A 19,011-nucleotide genomic window follows, 5' to 3' on the forward strand; every position below is an offset into this window, starting at 1 on the left:
CCACCGCCAAACACTGAGCTCAGAGCTCCTTGAAGGCAGAGATTTGTTTGTTTGTGCATCACTGGGTCCCCATCATCTATCTAGCAGAGCCTTTGTCTCATAAGAGATGCTCAAGCCGGCTTGTGTTTCCTCTTGGGCAAGCCTTTACTCTCAGTGGGGAAAATTGTATTAAAAATAGGCTCTATGTTGTCGATAAAAGAGACAGGACATTTGGATTCTGGTCCTGGCCCTGCCATTAATAGGAACTTTGCTTTGATGTTGGATTGAGGGGCCGCAGATCACTTCACTCTGGGCATCTCATGATTCATCTGCGATATTTCCTAGTCTGAAAGCATGTCCAAACATACCCGTTGTATGTTTCCTACGGTCACTGCATCTTGAAGTCTGTGTATCAAGGGATCAGGGACTTTTGGTGTATCTGTGCTTGTTTATCAAACATATCTCTGTTGCCTTTACTTTCTCCCTCCCTTTCGACATTTTATCCAACAGAACTTTCTTGGCTCTTTCTTCCCGAGAAGTAGTTTCAAGCTTTGTCCCTAGCGCCCGGCGGAGAATGCAGCCCGCAGACAGTTCTGCCCTTTGCTGTAACCTTAATTAAATCAGCCTCCCTCAGGTCAGACATTGGCTTTGGTTCTTTCTTTCGAAGGCCAGCTGCAAGGCTGATGACACGCCTTCATCTGCCATTGTGTGCCTCTGGCAGCCATCCGTCACTGTCAGCAGGGTGGGAGCCTCTGCTCTGTCCCTGCAGCCTGTGGAGAAGAGGGGGAAGGGGATGGTCTAAGGAGCATTGGGAAGGAGGGGAGAAAAGGGGGCAGCTTTTCAATAGAAAGGATTAAGGAGAAAAAGGAATCTGAGGAATAATCATCTGGAAAAAGAAACAGACGAGAAGAGCAGAGGACTGGGAGGTAAAATGACCTTCTCCTTTCTCCAGATTCCCAAGTTGAAGAATTGTACTTCCTCCTGTGGCGTTTACCCTTAGTTTTTTCCTTCCACCAGGGGCCTACATACTTCTCTCTTTTAAGTTTTATTTTTGACTGGGTCAGGAATGTTAGATATTCTTCATTATCCGCCTTTCTCCCCTAGTTGGTTGGAGGGTCTGTCTTTTCTCTTCTGCTTCTCTTTTGTTGCCCATGGTAATGTTCTTCAGCCTTTTCACCGTCAGCCATCTTGACTTTGGGGTCAAGCCTTGCTTTTCATGGAGATGCTTAACAGATTTGGAAAAGACAGGATTAATGAGCATGTTTGGTGTCAGGAAAACCAGGCATCCGCCTCCTGTATCTTGCATAAATGGGAAGACTATAAGAATATAGTTAAAAAATATTTCTTAAAGGTCGCCTGTATAACTTTAGGATGGAAAAGTGTTCACTTGGTTCGCTTTTGGGCGTTAGATATCATAAATAAAGACTCTTTGTTTTGAGGGATCCATATTTAATGGAGAGTCCAGTGTAATTTGCTGAGGAATTCTCCACTTTAGTGAAATTGTAGCTGACTTGCTAATCTGAATTTCTTCAATGCAGACCCAAAAACTCAGCATTTATTGTTTTGTTGTTTTTAACATAAGCCACCTCTTAGTATTTCTGGTTAATTTTTGCTGTCCGGGGATTTACTGTTTCTTGACTATAGTTTTCTAGCAAAGAGAATAGAGCTTCACTGAAAAGTGAATTTCTTTTTTTTCTAAAAAGTGAATTTCTAAGGAAAATACAGATGTCTTCTAGCTTTATTTTTTATTTTTTGCATGTTTATGAAACTTGATAAAAAATAGGATTTCAAACTCTACAGTCACCGGAAGTACACAGTTATTAAAAATACACACATTTCACGTGGCACCTCCTCTTCTTGCTTTAAAGAATACTTATTCTGACTCAAATGCTTGGTGACAAAAAATAATTTTTAGTCAACTTAGTCTTTTGAGGAGATTTATAGGTATAAAAGATTCTTTATACTTTCTCTGTATTATATTAATTTTTATATTGTTTATTCATTTTTTAGAGAGAGAGAGTGAACAGGAGAGGGGCAGAGAGAGAGAGAGAGGGAGACACAGGATCTGAAGCAGGCTCCAGGCTCTGAGCTGTCAGCACAGATCCTGATGTGGGCCTCGAACTCACAGACCATGAGATCATGACCTGAGCCAAAGTCAGATGCTTAAGTGACTCAGCCACGCAGGCGCTCATATATTACATTTTAATAGAGTTAGTGTGCACTGGGAAAGTGATTTCCTTGTGAAGGAGGAGGTAATGTGAAGAGTTCGTGGTGCCAGACTAGAAGTCCGGTGTGTATCGGGGTGTATATATAATAGCAGTAGCTCAGCTTTGGGGAGTATCAGTCATCATATTTGTCTAAATTGACCAACTGGAAAAAGAAGGTAGGGGAGTAAAAGTGAAGATTTCTCTGCCCCTTCTCCTTTCACTGCATAGGGAAACGTTTATAATGAACGGCTGGCTCTTCCCCTCTTCCTGTAAACATTGGCCTGGGTATGATCAACTTAGTGAAAGTGAACCAGAATTAATGTAAAGACACTAACTGTGCAAAGTATCTTATTGTTTGGGGACCATGCCAGACATTTGCAGGTGATAGTGACCCGCCCTGGTTTGGAAAGTTGAAAGAAAAGACAAAAGAGCTACCCTTTTGTGTGAAGGTGCTGTCCTGTTTGGAGGTCTCTGGGTTTTTGGATTCTTCGGCATATGCTTACACAAACCAAGCAGATCCCCGAGGGAAAGTGAACTTAATCTTTCCCCACCATCTGTCTGTTTTCTCCCAAGCAGCTATTTGTATAGACCTAGCATTTATATTGAATTCTTTTCCAGGGATCATTGCTTAAAAATGCACTTTATCCTGTGTGCTCCGGAAATAGGATATGCTCTAAATTATATTCCTGTAAACTATGTAGAAGGATTTTACCCCCAGAGACTTTTCAACCATTGTTTTTTGAAAATCTTCTTAAGATGTGTTTAAATACACAATCTTTGTGAAAATCTTGACCACATTTCAGCATTTATTTGACACATAAACATTTTTATACGATTAAAGTATTGAGCTCATTGTTTATCAAGTAGAGATGTAGCCTGAAACTACCACAAAACTAAAGAAACCCGCTACTGTCCCCCTCAAAAAAAACCCCCAAATCCGATTCCTTGATATTATTTTCTATTATCTTTCTCCTAAAAATGGAAGATTGGAAGTTGAAACCATAATTGGAAGTTCAAAGCCATTAGGGGTTGGTTAAAATTTTAACTGGGTTATAATTACTAATAATTATAAACATCTATCATTTATTTTCAAGATAATTCACAAATCACCCCTCGTTCCTGGCATGTTTTACGGTTTGTTGTGACTGAGCATACCAGTGAGTGTGTGGTAAAGACCTTCTTAATAAAAGGAAGTTTCCTCAGCCGGTTTTTGGCCGGTTATACCGAAACTTGCAGAATTGACCTTTAGATTGGATACTGTTTCAAAAATTATGTCTTTGATCAAAGAAGAATAAACTTGAGATCATGCCGGCGTCTTGACCATTCCTAGCCTAAATTTTCAGTTCAAAAATAAGTTCTCACAACAAGTGCAGACAGGATTTAAAACGGCCTAAGTGAGTCAAAAGCAGTGAGTTTTCATCAGGCGTTCAGTATGATGGGGTCAGTATGCATGGCATGGCACTGGGCAATGAGAGCCCCACTCCACGGGGTTGGAGGGGCTGGTGATTTGGGGACTGAGTATACATACGGCTTCCAGGCCAAGTCTTCAAGCTGGTCTTCAAGCGCCATGTAAGTAATAAGCGTGTGTAGTAAGCAGTTTGTCTTCTATATTAACATCTCCACGGTAGAAAGAATGTGAAAAACTCAGTCCTTTTTTTTTTATTTCTAGGAGAGAGAGAGAGAGAGACAGCGTGAGCAGGGGAGGGTCAGAGAGAGAGGGAGTCACAGACTCTGAAACAGGCTCCTGGCTCTGAGCTGGCAGTCAGCACAGAGCCCGATGCGGGGCACAAACCCACGAACCGCGAGATCATGACCTAAGCGAAAGTCAGACGCTTAACCGACTAAGCCACCCACGTGCCCCAAAAACTCAGTCCTTTTAAAGAGTTCTTATTAGTTTTAGTTACTGCCGCTATGTCTGTATTGGGAATTCTTTCCCTCCATACTTCTTTTTTCCAAAAAATTTTCAACTTTGTTTCCATCTTTTTTTTCCCCCAAATTAAACTCTGTGTCCAACATGGAGCTTGAACTCACCACTCTGGGGTATGGATTCACAACTCAGAGATCAAGAGTTGCCTGAGCCAGCCTGGTGACCCAGATCACAGCATTTATTGGCTGCCAGCATCACAGTATAAAGCGAATGGGACACTTTGGTGTTTCCCGTGTGCCTAATGCATTTCATACTGTATTGCTAAAACAGTTACAAAATACTGTGAAAGGTTGGGCGTGTCTAGGGTGCTGCTCTTTATCTTTAGAATTCGCATTTGCAGCTGATAATAATACCATTAGTCACCCACCAAACTGCATATGAGGATTGCATGTTGTAAAAATTAAAGCTTTGACTTGTTTGCTTGAAGTTGTAAGTGTTCTCGGTTTTTCCTATATCAAGCAATAGATACAGATAGATTAGACAAACTTCCCAGAGCCTCAAGGATGGTGAAGAAAGATTCAGTGGGAACTTCCAGTCTGCGTGTATGTGTGTGAGAGATCTCTGGAGGAATAATGTGATCGGAGTTCAGCAAGCCCCTAGTGAGTACCTACTGTGTGTAAGATCCCGTGAGAATACGAAGATGATTAAGACATAGTCCCTGTTCTCACGAGGCTTATTATAGTTGATTCAAGGATGGAAAAGTCTCCACATTAACTGGAACATAAGGCAGAGAGCAAGATGATCCAAAAAGAGATTTATTTATTTATTTATTTCTTTATTTATTTGTAATCTCCACACCCAATGCAGGGCTCGAACTCATGGCCCTGAGACACAGAGTCCCACATTCTACTGGCTCAGCCGGCCAGGAGCATCCCAACAAGGGTTTGAAACAGAGGGCAGGGGAGAACAGACAGAACTTCTTGTACAATGCTGAGATGAAAGGGCTTCTTGGATGGGATAGCACAGTGTTTGCTGACTTTAAATGAGAATATCTCAATTTTCTTGAACTCCTGCGTGCTCTCTCTCTCTCTCTTTTTAATGTTTATTTTTGAGAGGGAGAGAGAGAGAGCACACACGAGTGGGAAGGGGGCAGAGAAAAAAAGAGACAGAGAACCCCAAGCAGGCTCAGTGCTGCTAGCACAGAGCCCAACGTGGGGATTGAACTCACAACCCATGCGACTGTGACCTGAGCCAAAGTCAAGAGTTAGACACTCGTCCGACTGAGCCACCCACGTGCCCCATGTTCTCTCTCTGTATATATTTTTAATTTTTTAAAAATGTTTTTATTTATTTTTGATAGAGAGAGAGAATGCATGAGTGGGGAGGAGCAGAGAGAGAGGGAGACACAGAATCCAAAGCAAACTCCAGGCTCTGAGCTGTCAGCACAGAGCCCAGTGTGGTGCTTGAACTCATGATCTGTGAGATCATGACCTGAGCCGAAGTCGAACACTCAATCGACTGAGCCACCCAGGCGTCCCTCTTTTTTTCTTTTTTTTCTTTTTTTTTTTAATTAGCCCAAGAAATCATTACCAACCTGATCTCCTTTAATGTTCCTGAAATTTCAAAACAAATTATTTTCTGGGATTACTTCCTGTAATTGAGTGTTCTTCCCAAATGCACAGGCCCCTTTCACCTTGAGTTGCTGTTGGAGGTGATGCAGTCTTTTTATCCAAGAGAAGAATTTTGTTTCAAATAACAGCAAGTTTTAAAGGTGTTTTTTGTGAACTTTTCTTTTTTAAGACAAAAGTAATAGTTGCTTTTGTTTTAAAAATTTTAAATGTTTAGGGGCGCCTGGGTGGCTTAGTCGGTTAAGTGTCCGACTTTCGCTCGCTCTCTCTCTCTCTCTCCTAGAAATAAATAAAACATTTAAAAAAAATTTAAAATTTTTAAATGTTTGTTTATTTTTGAGAGAGAGAGACAGCACAAGCCGGGAAGGGACAGAGAGAGAGAGAGAGAGAGAGAGAGAGAGGGAGACAACAGAATCCAAAGCAATCTCCTGGCTCTGAGCCACCCAGGTGCCCCCAAAGTAGGAGGTTTTGAACGCTTCCCTTTTTTCAGCATTTGCATTTATATCTTTTAAGTTGATAGAGTTTTACAGGCTTAAGTATATGTATTTTATTTTATTTTATTTTTTTTAAAGAAAGAATTCTTTTTTTTCTTATATATGTATTTTTATTTATTTCTAGGAGAGAGAGAGAGAGAGCGAGCGAAAGTCGGACACTTAACCGACTAAGCCACCCACGCGCCCCAAATATATGTATTTTAGAGGTAAGAGGAGGAAGAACCAATCCTTCATTATAAACTTTTACCTAAGCACTGAAAGGATAAGTGGCCAAGAAATCTTAATTTTTATTCCTCTGCCTTCTTTTCCCAGTTGGTCATTTTAGACAAATATGATGAATGATACTCCCCAAAGCTGAGTTACTCCTACTATGTATAAACCCCATTACACACTGGACGTCTAGTCTGGCACCAGGAACTCTTCTGTTTTAAATATTTGCCCAAATTCCCCATGAAGATCTTTAATGGCATGATTTGATTGGTTGATTTACTGATTTACTGATTTAACTTTTTAATTAGCGCTCGCTTCGGCAGCACATACACTGACTTTAATGAATTAATTATTACTAAGCCTTTTGGGCTATCCTCCAGTAAATAAATACGAGATAATTCAAATACCAAAAGTTATGCTTCAAAAGCTCTGTGGAATGCATTTCCAAACACAATACAAATGAGTTTTTCCCCCCACTTTGGATTATTTGTCTGTATTTAAGGATTTAGCTCCTGAAATACATCATAAAATGCTCTTGGGTTCCTCCTGTATAGTACAGTGTGCTTTCCACTAGAAAGACCGCCCTCTTAAATGTAATGGAAACAAATTATTAGTGTGGGGAGTAAAAGCATTGGTCTGTCGTCAGAACTTCACAATGACCGTTAATACTCACCTTGGAGTCTTGAAAGCCAGAGGGAACCCTTCATTCTCTTTCTTCTGTTAGGTGCTTCTTTGTTCTCACAACCCCAAACTCACACTAATATTGCAAGGGCTGTACTAACAGTCTTGTGGATGAAACGGCCATTGGTCAGAGAGCTTGGGAACTTGACCTCTGTTCTCACAGTACTGCCCAGTCTTCTAATAAGTGAATTTTCTCCCCATAAACACAGTCCAGTGCTGTAAATGTATTTTCTTTTCCTTATGATTTTCATAATGGCAATTTCTTTTCTCTGGCTTACTTTATTGTAAGAATACAATATATAATACATATTACATACAAAATGTGTCAATCAACTGGTTATCCATAAGGTTTCTAGTCAATAGTAGGCTATTATTAGTCGTTAGGTTTTTGGGGAGTCAAAAGTTACACATGGATTTTCAACTGCTTGGCGGGGAAAAGTGCCCCCACTTCAAGGGTCTGCTGTATTTCCCTGGGTAATTTCACTCTGCCTTCAAGGGAGTGATTAATGTTGAATATAGGAATTGTATTTTTTGGGAAGCTGTAAATCATTTGTCTGTCCTCAGTAGTTCTTACCACAATCCTCTAATGACCTTAGGATCTCACTGTTGCTTATTGAATGAGTGAAATGGCAATTTTTCCTACAAATAATTTTAAATCTATAACTAGCAAGAATTATATTTTTAAGTAATTGATTCATAATACTACCTCTAAAGTAAACTCATAAATATAAAGTAATATCCTAAAGCAATATACTTATCTTGTATCTTTAAAAATTATAATAAATTGAAAGGGAAATCTGCATAAAGTGGTTGTTTTATTGTAATTAAAAAAATTTTTTTAATGTTTATTTTTTTTTGAGAGAGAGAAAGAGAGACACAGTGCTAGCCAAGGAGGGACAGAGAGAGAGGGAGACACAGAATCTGAAACAGGCTCCAGGCTCTGAGCTGTCAGCACAGAGCCCGTTGCGGGGCTCAAACCCACGAATTGTGAGATCATGGCCTGAGCCGGAGTTGGATATTTAACCAACTGAGCCACCCAGGCGTCCCTCAATTGTAATTTTTAAAAAGTTTATTTATTTAAGTAATCTCTACACCCAACATGGGCTTGAACTCATGACCCTGAGGTCAAGAGTTGCATGCTCTTCTGACTGAGCTAGTCAGGTACCACTGATTGTAATTTTAAGATGATTTTAACAGCATGTTACTTCTTAGAAAAAGAATGATTCTACTTGCTGCTTATGCATTTACATGTTTTTCAATAGAATGGAGCTAATGGATACAGAATATGAATGTAAGTATATTTAGTTTTGGGGTACCTGACTGACTTAATTTGGTAAGGCATGACTTAATTTTGGTAAGGTAACTTGGACTCAGGAGTCGTGAATTCAAGCCCCACGTTGAGCATAGAGTTTACTTAAAAAAAATACAAATTAATATTATGTATATAGTTTTACAAGAGTTAGGGGGCAAACAACCACAGTTATTTTTCATTCCTAGACCATTTCAGCTTGTGGCAGATGCCATCTGAATTTTCCATGTGAGCCTATCATTTTGTGAATGTGAAGACACACATGATTCCCAGTGGCTTGGTGGCTTCATTTAGCCTCTTACTGCCCGTTATTATATTGTGGGTACATCTGGAGACACATCATCTCCACAAAAGAGCCCTCCAGCCCGTTAAGTAATAACAACCTTTCTCACCCTGAAACAATAAAGTATCAGTTGATTGCAGCTCCAACAAAAGATCCCCACTCCCTTTCAGAGCAGATTATCCTCATGACTCCCCTCCCACCCTGGTGAGCCTGGCACTCAAGAATATCTAGTTTAGCCCTTTCTTTGTTAATAGAGCATCATAAAGGGCTCTTTGTTATGCTCTCTCATTGGGCCCAGCAGGATGTCTCTATTATTTCGTTCTGCTGTTTGGCACATGCAGTAGTATCTTCAATAGCACCTTGAATCATGTTCTCTTTCCTTTGTCACGGAACTTAAGCTTCATCTAAATAATTACTTTTGTTCAGAAATCAAACCCCCTAACCAAGTGTTTTTGACAGACGCACTGACTCTGAGAATGTTCTTTGCCCCATGTAAAATCAGCATCAATTCCTGATTAGATTCCCTTTCTGTCCCCATGAATTCGCAGGTCATTTGGGTCCTGGGAATGCTTAGTGATGGCTTTCCTAATGACCACATTTTCTGTTTAATGGGTTTGGTGTAGTTTAGAGCCATTTGGGGGTACCCTTATGACTGGGATCTCATTCATTGTTTTTGCAAAAGATGAGGGGACTTAATTACAAGGGTATTGAATGAAATCAGGTGACTCTGAGATGCTCTAGTTATTATGGAATGGGAGAGGTTGAACACCATGTTTCTGAAATCACTGAGCACATCTTATTTATCCATAATCTTTGCAGTAGGAACATTATGTAGCATAGCGTAGGACTTTTTCTTTCCTTCTTTCTTTCCTTCTCTCTTTCTTTCCTTCTCTCTTTCTTTCCGTCTCTTTCTTTCTTTCTTTCTTTCTTTCTTTCTTTCTTTCTTTCTTTCTTTCTTTCTTTCTTTCTCTCTCTCTCTCTCTCTCTCTCTCTCTCTCTCCCTCCCTCCCTCCCTCCCTCCTTCCTTCCTTCCTTCTTCCTTTCCTTTCACTTTGCAAAATAACAGAATAGGCTTGCATTTAAAACATACTCTTTCATTCAAAAACTTACAAGTACTGGGGCACCCGGGTGGCTTAGTCGGTTAAGCATCTGACTTTCGCTCAGGTCATGATCTCGCGGTTCGTGGGTTCGAGCCCCGCGTCGGGCTCTGTGCTGACTGCCAGCTCAGAGCCTGGAGCCTGTTTCAGAGTCTGTGACTCCCTCTCTCTCTGACCCTCCCCTGCTCATGCTGTTTCTCTCTCTTCTAGAAATAAATAAAACATTAAAAAAAATTGGAAAAAAAAAAAATTACAAGTACTTACTATGAAAAATTAAAAGGACTGACCTGTGTGTGTGTGTGTGTGTGTGTGTGTGTGTGTGAGTGTGTGTGAGAACTTCTCTTAGATAAGAAAGAATCATTTGTAGTGAACTTCCGCATGAAGAATTTCTGAAAATACTAATGTGCTCTTCTCTTTCAGACTCAGCTTAATTCAAGTTAAACCCTTGTAAATCAGAAAACTGATGTCTTTGGAATTATTGCCTCTCAATTGCTTTGAAGACACATTAGTATAACGGTTAGGAGCCAGAACTCTAGCCTTCTGGTCTTCCCCATATAGTAGCTAATTAACCTTTCTCATGTGCAAAATAGGGATAATGGGAGCTACTCAGATTTGTTGTTTTAAATGTATTAGATGAGTGAGGCGCCTGTGCGGCTCAGTTGGCTGAGCCTCCAACTCTTGATTGTGGCTCAGGTCATGATCTCATGGTCCGTGAGATTGAGCCTGGTGTCAAGCTTCGCACTGATGGTGCAGAAGTCTGCTTGGGATTCTCTCTCTGCTCCCCTCTGGCTCTCTCTCCCAAAATAAAGAAATAAACATTTAAAAAAATGTATTAGGTGAGTAATACATGTAAGATGTTTAGAACAGTGCCTGGTGGTAAGTACTCTGAGTCAGATTTTATTTATTTTTGTTATTATCCTAACCATAATATTCAAATGCCTACCTTTTAATCAAATTTTTGGGATTTAAAGAGATATTTAAAAACAACATTCGGTTGAGTGAGTTTGAAGATCTAATTGGCTTTACTTAATGATTTATGAATCCCAGGCAGCATCTCATGTTAGCACATAGAGAGGGGCTCTGAGGAGCTGTACCAAATGGAAGGCTTTTATAGGCAGAGGGGGCAGAGAAAGTTTTTACCAAAGAGTAGATTGTTTCAGGCAAGGTCATCTTCCTCTGAGGGAAGGCAGTGGTCTGTCAGGCAGATTACTTTGCCAGTGCTGACCAGGTAATTCCAGACTGGTTAACGGTTCCATTCCTGAGAGAAGCTGAAACTGCGATTGGCTGAGGTGTTGAGTCTCGGTTTGGTGATGTGGCCTTAGCACAAGTGACTCCATTTTGAGTCTGTTGTTTCTCTCTCGTTCTCTTTTAAAAATTGTAATGTTTATTTATGTTAATGTTGAGAGAGAGAGAGAGAGAATGAATGTGGGAGGTACAGAGAGAGGGGGAGACAGAAGATCTGAAGCAAGCTCCAAGCTGGCAGCAGAGAGCCTAATATGAGCAGAGGCTCAAACTCATGAACCATGAGATCATGCCCTTAGCTAAAGTCAGACACTTAATCTGACTTAGTCACCCAGGTGCCCCAAAGGGCCTATTGTCTCTTTTTAAACCAGCTAATGTAGACTTGAGGTTTTCTCACTAAATGAACTCATAGCCTATAGTTAAGTGATAACACAAGTAGAAATACTTAAGTTGCTTCATTGAAAGATAAATCTGGTGTGAAAATCAAACACCTAAACACAAAAGCTTGTCTTTTGGAACTCGTTAGGGCCGACTTGTGGTCTTCATATGATGCGTGGACTTTGACTTCAGTTTCAAGAGCTTACAGCCCTGCTACTCAAAAAGTGTGACCATTTGCCTTAGTGTCACCAGGGTGTGTTTTAAAAATGTAAAGTCCATGGCCCTCTTTGCACCAATTGAGCTGGAATCGCTGGATTGGAGAGCCCAGGAATCTACATTTTTAACAAATGTCCCTGGTGATTTTTCTGCACGATGAAAATCGAGAACAGTTGCCTTTGAAGAGCGGCTCTCAACCAAGGTGCTTGTTAGAATCGCTCGGGTGGCATTTATTATTATTATTTTTTGGGGGGGTGTTTTTTGTTTGTTGTTTGTTTTGCTCCGGTGGCATTTAAAAGGTAGAGATGGCTTGGATCCTGACTTGATTGTTTGGGGTGTGGCACTGGGCATTAATGTTAGTGGGGGATTATAATGTGCCTCGAGGATCAAGAAGCAGGAGCATTACGGGGCACCTGGGTGGCTTATTTGGTTGAGAGTCTGACTACAGCTCAGGTCATGATCTCGGGATTCACAAGTTTGAGCCCCACGTCATCAGGCTCTGAGCTGACAGCTCGGAGCCTGGAGCCTGCTTCAGATTCTGTGTCTTCCTCTCTCTCTGTCCCTCCCCCACGCACCCTCTCTTTCTCTCTCTTTCTCTTTTTCGTCTCTTTCTCTCTTTCTCTCTCTCAAAAATAAAACTTTAACAAAAATTAAAAAAAAAAAGAAGCAGGAGCATTAGAAAACAATCAGTGATTATATCAGGGGTGTAGGCTGACTTGATATTTTCAAAGTCATTACAGTGGTTACCAGGGACTGGCGGGGACGGAGGGACGGGGAATGCTTGCCTAGGGCTGCAGGGTTTCTGTGTGGGATGATGAAAAGATCCTGGAGATGGATGGCGATGACGGTTGTGCAACCATTGAAAGTACTTAATGCCACCGAACTGAAAAGTGGTTATGTTACCTGATTCGACTACAAGAAAAGCCACTTAATAAACCCATTGCAATCCTCACATTTCTGAGCCTTCATGTTTTTCTTTTCCTAGTGACAGTGTATCATGCATGCCACTGAATCCAGGGGACACCCCCCTGCTTTCCTACAACCTCAGAACGGAAACAGCCATCGCTCGTCCGGCTATGTTCCCGGGAAGGTTGTGCCGCTGCGTCCCCCTCCTCCTCCAAAGAGCCAAGCTTCAGCCAAAGTGACCTCCGTCAGACAGGAAGCCCGGGCCACCTTCGCCTTCTCACCTGAAGAGCAGCAGGCCCAGAGAGAAAGCCGAAAGCAGAAGAGGCACAAAAATACTTTCATTTGCTTCGCTATCACTAGTTTCTCATTTTTTGTTGCACTCGCGGTCATTTTAGGAATATCCTCAAAATACGCTCCAGATGGTAAGTGCGCATGTGCAGACCCGCACGTGTCCAGACAACACAGTCTAGGCAAAGGAGGAGGGAAGGAAATAGCAGAATAAAATTAAAAAGAGAGATTTGTGTTATCTTCACTTGGCTCCAGCTAATTCAAATATGATTCGAGAACGGGAGTCGTACTTACTTATGAAAACCATTGTTAAGGGAATCTGTGGAAGTGATACAATTAAAGGATAGCCCTTCCTTTCCATTCTGCCTCTTTGGCCCAGGGCTCAACATGTTCTTGGAGTATTGCTTTCTCAAAGTGTTAATTTTAAGAGTCCTTACTGAATGCTTGTGGTAGCCCAATTTTGTCCTTTGTGGTAGGTATGGTTTTCTGACTGCCAGAAGTTTTTAGTGATAAAAATTACTAAATGTAATGACAAAACTACATTTGTTTTAAGATTTCATTTTTTTTCTTTTTTTTCTTTTTTTTTTTCTTTTTGAGACAGAGAGAGATAGAGCATAAGTGGGGGAGGGGCAGAGAGAGAGGGAGACACAGACTCTGAAACAGGCTCCAGGCTCTGAGCTGTCAGCACAGAGCCTGATGCGGGGCTTGAACCCACAAACCGTGAGATCATGACCTGAGCTGAAGTTGGGCACTTAACCGACTGAGCCACCCAGGTGCCCCAAGATTTCATTTTTTAAATGTTTGTTTATTTTGAAAGAGAGAGAGAGAGAGCTAATATGTGTAAGTGGGGGAGGGGCAGAGGGAGAGCGGGACTCCCAAGCAGGCTCCAGACTCTGAACTGTCAGCAAAGAGCCCGACATGGGGCTCAAACTCACAAACTGTGAGATCGTGACCTGAGCCAAAATAGAGTCAGACACTTAGACAACTGAGTTACCAAGGCACCTCTAAGATTTCGTTTTTAAGTAGTCTCTACACCCACTGTGGGGCTTGAACTCACAACCCCAAGATTCAGTAACACACTCTAATGACTGAGCCAGCCAAGTGCCCCTACATTTGATATAAAAAAGAAAAAAAGTGACAGTACTAAGGTTTGTGTTCTGTGGTTTNGTAAAAAAAGTTAAAAAAATAAAGTCACTCATTACTTCATAGTTAAATATCATATGGGAGGCTTTAATTTTTTATATGGGCTTTGCTTTTCAAGTTGCTAATATATCAATACTTTGAATGGTTTTGGAAGAAATTCGTTGTCAGTCAGCCTCAATAGTACCAACAAAGAATGGCCTCATAGAATCCTATCCATCAGTTGAAAAATCAGAGGGCTCAGGGCTGTCACAGGAGAAGCTGACCATAACAATGGATTGGGCGCCATTTTTGTCTGCTTTTTAAATTGTTTTTACTACCTACAACAGATTTTTGTCGAATTAGATGCCTCCTTAAATGGATGTAACATTTGAAAAACATTTTATCACTTCTAAAAAACTTACAAATACCATTTTATTTTGTTTCCATGGGTGCTTTAGGGGTTTTACAGACTTGAAAGTCCTGGGAGAGATTGTGTCAGTGCTTCTAAGAAAATAGACCTGAAGTAAGAGAAGTGTTCAGGGGCACCTTGGTGGCTCAGTCATTAAGTGTCTGACTTTGGCTCAGGTCACGATCTCATGGTTCGTGGGTTCGAGCCCCATGTTGGGCTCTGTGCTGAGAGCTCAGAGCCTGAAGCCTGCTCGTATTCTGTGTCTCCCTGTCTCTCTGTCCCTCTCCCACTCGTGTTCTGTCTCTCTCTTGTGTCTCAAAAATAAATAAGTGTTAAAAAAGAAAAAGAGAGGTGTTCATAGCAACATCTTTGTTGACCAGACCAGTAGCCCACATAATGAATTTATGACGTTGCTGTCCATTGGCTCTTAGCATTGACTTTCTCTCCCCTTTTCTCTAGCAGAATAACCAAGTTCACTGCCATTGATTTATTCTTCCCAAGTAATCTGCAGTAAAGAGATACTAGATTCAGGGGAAATCAGAGGTTGAAAGCTGTGGCTTTAATTGACCTTTTAATATTCAGTCTAAGACATTGAATCACTGACATGGTTCCTTTGAATCAACATTCTTTGGCTTCACATTTTGTCAGTAAAAGTAGAGAACTTCAGTGGAAATATGTGGTCTGCTGACATCTTTCAGGGTCTGCCTCGCTGTGGTTATTGCTGTTCCATGACCTTGATCATTCCATTGGCCTCAACAGTGGACAGTCAGGAAGGCAAGGCCACAGATCTATTTGTCAATCTTTTCTGCAGACCACATATTTTCTCATTAACTGTACTTTACTGGAAGGAAGCAGACTAGAATTTCTGGTGATGGTTCCTGAGGAAGCATGCTCTCCTGGGGAATAACTTTAAAAACTAAAGAGGAATTATACAACCATTTAGTAGGCCCTACATGTCAAAAGACTGGATTTCCTTCTCAGTGGCTGCGTACAGTGCCTGGTGTATGTGGCATCCATTGGCTTGTGATATAACATCATGGGGAGTTCCAGCTAGATGTTTTATGGGAAGAGAGTGAGGTTGAGGAGAAGTTTAAGAAACTCTAAAAGTCAGAACACATTCAAGAGATTTCTTCTTAATGGAAAGAGATACTTAAGGGTTATTTCTAGTACAATAGTGATGATGACTGATTTATCCAAATTAAATATCAGTGATTACAAAACCACTGTGAGAAAAATTCCATGAGAAATTGCCAAGGACTTAATGGCTAATTGCCAAGGGCTTAACCTGCGAGGATAATTTTAACTGCAATAGTTGCTGTTACCTCAAAGAGAAAGCATAAGCTTAGGGCAACACCAGTGCTTAGAAATCAGATGTTTGCATTGAGTGTTACATAATTCAAAAATGAGGAATTGGAATTTTCTTTTATAAAAAATAATATCTTTGTGCTACACTCAGCCTCTCTACTTTTCCTAATGCTTCCTCAGGCTTTCCTCATATTATTTCCCAGCGTGTACCTTCCACTTTCATAAGAATCCCAAGCCCACCTTGCCTGTCTCTACCTTGAGTTTAAATGTGGGCTACACCTTGCTCTTCTAATTGAGCAGCCAATGGACTTGGATAGCAAGGGGCGCTTGCATCTCACCTTCAGGCTCCTCTTAATTAAGTACTATCTGCTCTTTGGGGGTCCAGGTCTGGTGTCCCCCTGTTCCATTGAAACTGCCTCCGTGATTCCAGTCGACCCCTCTGAGCTCACTGGCACATGAAATGAGTACCACATTAACAATAATTATTTTCTGCCTGGTGCCTTTTCTCCCCAGTGAGCGTACAAGCTTTGNCAAATGAGTACCACATTAACAATATTTAATTATTTTCTGCCTGGTGCCTTTTCTCCCCAGTGAGCGTACAAGCTTTGCAGTTCATTCTGTGCTTTATAGAGTCCATTCTGTGCTTTATAACTTTTACAACATCGAGTGCAAAGTGAGCACATTGATCCTCAGTACATACTTGGTCATGAGTTGATCAGAACCAGTGAGATTCCTGCCCCTCCCCCACCCCGTCTCCCAAATTATAGTGGCAGCCGAAGGTCTCCTGCATTAAGTTGCTGTCGCAATGCTGAGTATTTTCGTGTTTCCCTCGTCACCCATTCGAGAGGCACATTCTAATTCTAGTAAAGGGACACCACATGTCCAGTAAACCTCATTTCTTTCTTAAGGGGGAACTTGAATATCACTCAACTTGCTGAGTCATCTTGGATTTGGCTTCTCTGATCTGTAGTTTCCTCATCTCTGAAAATGAGAAGTCATGGCTTTGGCCGTTTGCCCCTGGCAGTTTCATTGGGAAAGCGCACATGTCTGAAGATAGCTGGTATTCGCTGCTGCCTGTGAATGATAGAGGGGTGCTTTTGTCGCCTCCTCTATGATTCACTGTGCATGGGGAGCTTGAGAAGACCTGATATACCTATCAGCAGTTTCCATTTTTTACTTACCAGTGTGTTGTGAATGTATTTTGTTTTCTAAAACACCTGCCTAGTGTGGGTCTGAAGGCAATTCACAGTTTTGCTTCGCACTATTAATTTATTTCCAGAGTCAGTGATTCAGAGGAACTCTGTGTTTACCTCGTGGAGTTTGACCCAAACCAGATGATCGCAACTTAGTTTCATGGTGAAGCTTTTTGAATGTGTTGAAGTAAAGGTTTTGACATACCTGCTGGGTGGAATGGGATGGGATTTCCATCCTTACGGCAGGAAGTTAAAACAGCTCTGCCCATCCCTTGCGGATTGCCATAATTGATAGAACTTGAATCTGGCTAAAAGCATTCTTGCATTTTGTTGCACTGATTGGTTACTGATGTTGCATTGCTTGTAGAGAATTGCCCAGATCAAAACCCACGTCTCAGGAACTGGGATCCAGGACAAGATTCTGCCAAGCAAGTTGTTATCAAAGAGGGAGACATGTTTCGTCTGACGTCAGATGCCACGGTGAATTCTGTAGTCATTCAGGATGGAGGTAAAGAATGGTCCCTGCCTCTGGTAGCTGTGAGGTTACGTCTTCCTTTGATGTTCTTTATGTAGAAAACTAGTCTTAGCCTTAGGAACGCGGTGCCTCTCTAACCATGGGGTGGGAGAAGTTCCTAAGGCAGAACCATAGAATTAAAGAACTGAAAGGCCCTTAGAAACTCAGGTGAAGACCTCTGATTATTAAAAAGGAAACAGTTCCAGAAGGGAATCTCTCATAGCTAAATCTTCATTCCAACTATGGAGAGTAATAAGAGACTTAACATGGCTTAACTTATGTAAAAATGATTTCTGGCTTTTCAATATTTTTCTAAACATTTAGTCCTAAGGTGAATGGATTGGGCATTTCTAGTGTGTTGAGACATGAACTCTCCATTTCTGCCTTCACTGTGTTTTGAAAACAAACTTAATTTCTTTTTTTTTTAAGTTTATTTATTTACTTAGTTAGTTAGTTAGTTTTGAGAGAGTGAGGCCGTGAGCTTGGGAGGCCCAGGAGAGAGGGGAAGAGAGAGTCCCAAGCAAGCTCCATGCTGTCAGCACAGAGCCCGCCCAATTCGGGGCTCGAACTCATAAACTGTGAGTTCATGACCTGAGCCAAAATCAAGAGTTGGGCATTTAACCGGCTGAGCCACCCAGGCGCCCCCAAACAGGCTTAATTTTCTAAACCAACTCCTAATAAAGTTTTTTTCCCAACTTAATTGCAGAAGAGTTCCCCTTCCCCCACTAACTGCCTTAAGGTACTCTATTTCTCTGATACTCTATTATCCCAGAGAGACGTTTCAGAGGTTGGCTTACGCTCGTATCGTTCCTTACAGGATTGCTTGTATTTGGGGATGATAAAGATGGATCCAAAAATATTACTTTGAGGACTCGTTACATCCTGATCAAGGATGGGGGGGCGCTTCATATTGGAGCAGAAAAATGCCGCTATAAATCCAAAGCGACCATTGCCTTGTATGGCAAGTCAGATGAAGGTGAAAGTATGCCAACATTTGGCAAAAAATTTATCGGTGTGGAAGCTGGCGGGACACTGGAGATCCACGGGGCGCAGACAGTGTCATGGACGTTGTCGGCGAGAACTCTGCACGCCTCAGGCTTGCCCTTTGGGTCCTATGCCTTTGAAAAGGACTTTTCTAGGGGCCTCAATGTGAGGATCATCGACCAAGACACGGCCCAAATTTTGGAAAGCGAGAGGTTTGACACCCACGAATACCAGAACGAGAGCCGACGGCTTCAGGAGCTCCTGAGAATCCAGGATCCGGGCCGGATTGTTGCTATAGCCGTTGGAGACTCGGCAGCCAAGAGCCTCTTACAAGGAACCATCCAAATGATCCAGGACCGGCTGGGAAGTAAGCTGATCCAGGGCCTGGGCTACAGGTGGGCATACCTTTTACTTTCCTCCCCCGCTGTGCGTTAGAGTCTGTGATCGGTGGGGCAGGAGGCGGGGATGCCGAAAGGGACACAGCACTCCGCAGACCCTCTCCAGCTGTCAGAATGGCCATGACCGTGTGGAGGCCTGCTCACCTCGTGCTCTGAAATGAGGGCTGGGGGACAGGATGCAGGTTCGCAACGCTCTCTTCTTGGCTTTGGCTTACAAGGCACTTCGGGAACCCTAGCGTCAGGCTTGTGAAAAGTTAGGGACAGAAATGTGCTACCGAGAATCAGGCAGGCAGTTCAAGGA

At 41.8% G+C, this 19,011-nt stretch overlaps 1 protein-coding gene across 1 annotated transcript in view; it reads left to right on the forward strand.

Moving 5' to 3' along the window:
• Positions 1 to 6,335: 6,335 nt before the first annotated feature.
• The window catches only part of CEMIP2 (cell migration inducing hyaluronidase 2), a 71,542-nt gene continuing 58,866 nt past the window's right edge, over positions 6,336 to 19,011 (forward strand). Inside the window, exons 1-4 of the mRNA XM_077759393.1 lie at positions 6,336 to 6,381; positions 12,577 to 12,919; positions 17,182 to 17,322; positions 18,146 to 18,707. Coding sequence (XP_077615519.1) covers positions 12,589 to 12,919; positions 17,182 to 17,322; positions 18,146 to 18,707 — 1,034 coding nt within the window. The 5' untranslated portion in view covers positions 6,336 to 6,381; positions 12,577 to 12,588. The remainder of the gene's footprint in view (positions 6,382 to 12,576; positions 12,920 to 17,181; positions 17,323 to 18,145; positions 18,708 to 19,011) is intronic.

The sequence above is a fragment of the Crocuta crocuta genome, unplaced genomic scaffold (genome assembly GCF_008692635.1).
Source record: "Crocuta crocuta isolate KB4526 unplaced genomic scaffold, BGI_CrCroc_1.0 scaffold41, whole genome shotgun sequence".
Lineage (NCBI taxonomy): Eukaryota > Metazoa > Chordata > Mammalia > Carnivora > Hyaenidae > Crocuta > Crocuta crocuta.